General features: G+C 39.0%; 1 protein-coding gene across 1 annotated transcript in view; it reads right to left on the bottom strand.

The window, feature by feature from the left end:
• LOC103203956 (protein FAM47E-like) overlaps positions 1-4,763 on the bottom strand; it is a 36,823-nt gene that overhangs the window by 6,365 nt on the left and 25,695 nt on the right. The window contains exon 4 of the mRNA XM_007949060.1: positions 4,212-4,415. Coding sequence (XP_007947251.1) covers positions 4,212-4,415 — 204 coding nt within the window. The remainder of the gene's footprint in view (positions 1-4,211; positions 4,416-4,763) is intronic.

The raw sequence follows: 4,763 nt of genomic DNA, 5'->3' as shown, positions 1-4,763 counted from the left end.
TTGAACCACCAGCCTTCTGGTTAGCAGCAAGTGCCTTAGGCATTATGCTACCAGAGCTCCCCATTCAACTTGTATGCTGAGCAAATAATCTGAAAAGCTGGATTATATGAAGAAGAACATGGCATCAGGATTGGAGGAAGACTCATTAACAACCTGCGATACGCAGATGACACAACTTTGCTTGTTGAAAGTTAGGATGACTTGAAGCACTTACTAATGAAGATTAAAGACTACATTCTGCAGTGTGGATTACACCTCAATATAAAGAAAACAAAAATCCTCACAACTGGTCCAATAAACAGCTTCATGGTGGATGGAGAAAAGATTAAAGTTGTCAAGGACTTCATATTACTTGGTTCTACAATCAATACCAAGAGAAGCAGTAGTCAAGACATCAGATGACACATTGCATTGGGCAAATCTGCTGCAAAAGACCTCTTTCAAGTGATGAAGAGCAAAGATGTGTCTTTGAAGACTAACATGTATCTAACCCAAGTCATGATATTTTCCATCACCTCTTATGCATGTGAGAACCAGACAATGAATAAGGAAGACTGAAGCAGAGTTGATGCTTTTGAGTTCTGGTGTTGGAGAAGAAGGCTAAGAGTACCATGGTCTGCTAAAAGGACTAACAAATCTGTCCTGGAAGAAATGCAGCTGGAATGCTCCTTGGAAGCGAGAATGGCTAGACTTCATCTCACTTACTTTGGCCATGTTGTCAGAAGGAACCATTCCCTGGAGTAGGATATCATGCTTGATGAAGTGGAGGGTCAACGAAGAAGGGGAAGGCCCTCAGTGAGATGGATAGACAAAGTGGCTGCAATGATGGGCTCAGGTATAACAAGGATCATGAGGCTGGCACAAGACCGGGCAGTGTTTTGTTCTGCTGTGCACAGCGTCACTATGAGTCAGAGATGACTTGGCAGCACCTAACAACAACAACATGTCCTATATACACCATGACATGATTTCATTATAGTTAATAATTTACCTATTGACCTCACTAGACTGTAAGCTCCTTAAGGGTAGGAAACAGTCCTTCATTTTTGTGTTCCCAGCTCCCAGCACTTTTTGACACATACTAGGACATATTCATAAATATTTGTTGAATGAATGCATAAACAAATGGATGAATGAATATACAGAGCTAAAGGAAATATGCTACAATTGAGGTATGGAATGTTGTGAGAGATTAGAGGTAAGAAAAATTAATATTTAACAAGGAGACTGTTGAAATGCCCCATGGAACAATTGGAATATGAAATATAAACATGTGGACAACAGAAAGAAGGGCACGTCAGCAGAGACAATAACATGTACAAAGCTAAGGTAATGGGAAAGCTCAGAATTTTTAAAAACATGAAAGAACAGAGTGCAACAGGTCTGAGAGTATGGAAAGTAAAATAATGAAGATGAGGACCTTCCACTTCTGGCACAGGGACCAGATTTACCCTCCCACCCGCAACAACAACAAAGCCATAAAATATATATGAAACTATGGGAGCTCTGGTGGCATAGTGCCTAAGGCACTTGACTGCTAACCAGAAGATTGGTGGTTCAAACCCACCAGCCACTTCTTGGAAGAAAATTGGGCAATCTACTTCCATAGTGATACCAACTCGGAAACCCAAGGAGGGGTCGCTATGAGTTGAATAGGACTTGACAGCACATAACAACAACAACATGGTTTGCAAGACATTAAACATCAGGTAACAAAAGACAGTGATCTCTCAGAGATGAGAAATAACAGGAGATGTCACAAAACTGCCCCAGCCCACTTCATTGAGTTTCCAGGCCATGGTGCAGGGAGGAGGAACTTAGGAATCTAGTGGGCTCTCTGAAGTGAGGAGAGAGTTGAGAGTTCAGGGAAACCAAGAAAGTTGGAGTTCACAGCACTAAATACCAGAGAGGAGAGAGTTGCACAGAGAATGCCAGAGGTTTACAGAGGGTCCCCCTCAAATATTCAGCAGAGTACTGACCAGTGCAAGAATGGGAAGAAATTACCCACAGGCAGGGAAGAACCAACTGAAAGGACTAGAGGGAGCAGTACCAGTGCTCCCACAGGACCAGGAATAGTGCCTATTCCCACCTGGAACATCTAAAGATTCATGGGGCATTGGTACAGTACACAGAAGATCTTGTTTTAGTAGTGGGGAGTAATTAGTCCTAGACTGAGCATCTTTGGTTCAACAAACCTTAAAAAAAAAGGCTTCAAAAGTACCAAATTGCTTTCATATAATCTGACTGCATCCTAAGAGTGCTTACAGGGTTTTACCAACAAGGTAAAATCTACAGTGTATAGAAGCTACTCAAAGATTACCAAGTATGCAGAGAGCAAGGAAAACATGACCCATAATGAAGAAATAAATCCAAAATTGAAACGGATGTTTGACTTAGCAGACAAGGACATTAAGGTAGTATTATAACTGCATTCCATATGTTCAGAAGATTAAGTAGAGGCACAGAAGGTATTTTACAAAAAGGACTTAGAGATGAAAATTATAATGTATGAGATGAAAAATACACTAGATAGCATTAATAGCATTAGATATTGCAGGGGAAAAGATTAGACACAGCAATAGAAACTCAGAGAGTAAAGAGAATGAAAAAATTGAACAGAGTAGTAGTGAACTGTGGGACAACTTCAAGCAGCCTATGTTTAATGAGAGTTCCAGAAGGTGGGGCAATGAGACACAGAAAAAGAAATACTTGAAGAAACAATAGCCAAAAATTTTTCAAATTTGATGAAAGTAATAAGCCCACAGATTGAAGAAATTAAAATAACTCCAAGAACCAGAAACATGAAGAAATTTACCCAAAGCACATAATAATCAAACGGCACCAAATCAGTGACAAACAGGAAATGTTAAAGGTAGCCAAGGGAAAAAAAATCAGTATGTTCAGAAAAACAAAGATAAGGATGACATAAGATTTGTCGTCAGAAACAATGTAAGCAAGAAGACAGTGGAGCAACATCTTTGTGGTACTGAAAACAAAAACAAAACAAAACAAAAAAACTGTGAGCCTAGAATTCTATATCCGTAAAAGTATCTTCCCAACATGAAAGCAGGACAAGGATTTTTTCAGCTTTGCAAAATCACCAGTAGATTGAATCCACAAGAAACATTAAAGGAAGTCCTTCAGGCAAAAAGAAAATGATGCCACCCAGAAATGTAATTTGAACTTTTGCATACTGACCCTCCATCTGCCAGTCAAAAGTTCAATTTTGGCAATAACCACTATGGCTTATAAAGCAGCCTTTGCACAATTATTTGTAAGTACAAAGAATTGAGCAATTTGATTCAGCCCAGATTTAAGACAAGCAGAGAGATGAACATAATTTGCCTGTCTAGCAGCATTTTGTGTTTTACTGTGTAGAAAGATGAGAGGAAAATGGAAAAATTAAACTGCTGATGTAAGTGATGGAATGCACACTACCCCTAAACCTTATAAACCAGAGTCAAAGATGGAAAGCATCATGCATGTCAAAATAGGTCAGTTAATTGTGTTCAATTATAAATTGAATTTTAATTTTTATGCATTTTAATGACTACATCCAAACGACTGGAAATATAGTATCAAAGATTATATATAATGGCATGAAGTAATTAAAGATAATATATTGTTTTTCACTTTCAGGGAAAGGAACTCCCTGCCACCAATTCCCTTGTCCTGTTGAGGCACTTAAGTCTGTTGCTTAACTTGCACTACTTGACTTGCGTGTGTGTGTGTGTGCGTGTGTGTTTTTTGCTACTACCCTTTGGTCAGTATGTCATACTATAGTAACTTGTGTACTGCTATGATATGAGAAGCTATTATGCCATTGGTATTTCAGATATGAGCAGGAAAGGCCTGGTCATCTACTTCAGAAAATTAGCCAATGAAAACTCTATGGATCACAACAGAACATTATCTGACATAATGCTAGAAGCTGAGTCCCTTACATTGGAAGGCACCTAAAATACACAGTGACCTCAACAATGGACTTTGAGCATACCAAAGATCAAGAAGACAGCCCAGTACTGAGCAATATTTTGTTCTGTTAAAAAGCATACAGTCAAGAATGAATGTTTGTGGTCAATGAGTGTGCCCTAAAAATTCAAGAAATCTATTTTAAAAGGCCAACACCAGAATTGAAGAACATTCAAGACTTTAGTATGACTTAATTTTTCTTTGATTTTTTTTTTTGTATTCTCTCCTTCTGCAATTACCTGTGATTTCTGGTGTTTCCTCTCAAAGTCTAGTTCCTGGAAGGAGAAATCTGGCTCCTGTAGTTTATTTGGGTCCACATTAGATTTTTGCTCCAGAGGAAACTGGTTGAGTCTCATTGTGTGGAGCACATCATAGCTTGGTCTGTTCTCATAGTCAATGTCAAACTGTTTCAAGATGAACTCTTCATCAATATGTGAACTTCCCTGGAATAATATCACATCTCATGAGTCAAGGTCAAATGGTGACATGATCCTTATTTTCTGTTTTAATCTAACAGCAGTAACTGACCATTGCTTAAGAAGTGGTAGTTTGGAGGAGATGTACAAAATGCTCAGTTGGTATTCATCAGACACAAGAAGGATTTGGGGTCTGGAGGGCCTTATCAGTGCATCAAAAGACAGCTTAGGAGGAGTTCAGGGCAAGATGGTGGACTAGGTACAAGGACTGCACAGATGCTCTTCAACAAAGAAAAGGGAAACCAATTAACACAGACACAGAAGATAATCTTGGACCCCTGAGCCTTGAAGGGAAGGATACAAAAGTGGAATAAA

This window comes from Orycteropus afer, unplaced genomic scaffold, assembly GCF_000298275.1.
Source record: "Orycteropus afer afer isolate SDZICR_OR568_19922 unplaced genomic scaffold, OryAfe1.0 scaffold00235, whole genome shotgun sequence".
NCBI classification, from domain to species: Eukaryota; Metazoa; Chordata; class Mammalia; order Tubulidentata; family Orycteropodidae; genus Orycteropus; species Orycteropus afer.
Note: the sequence above shows the minus strand (reverse complement) of the source record. Positions and strands in the feature narration are given on the sequence as shown.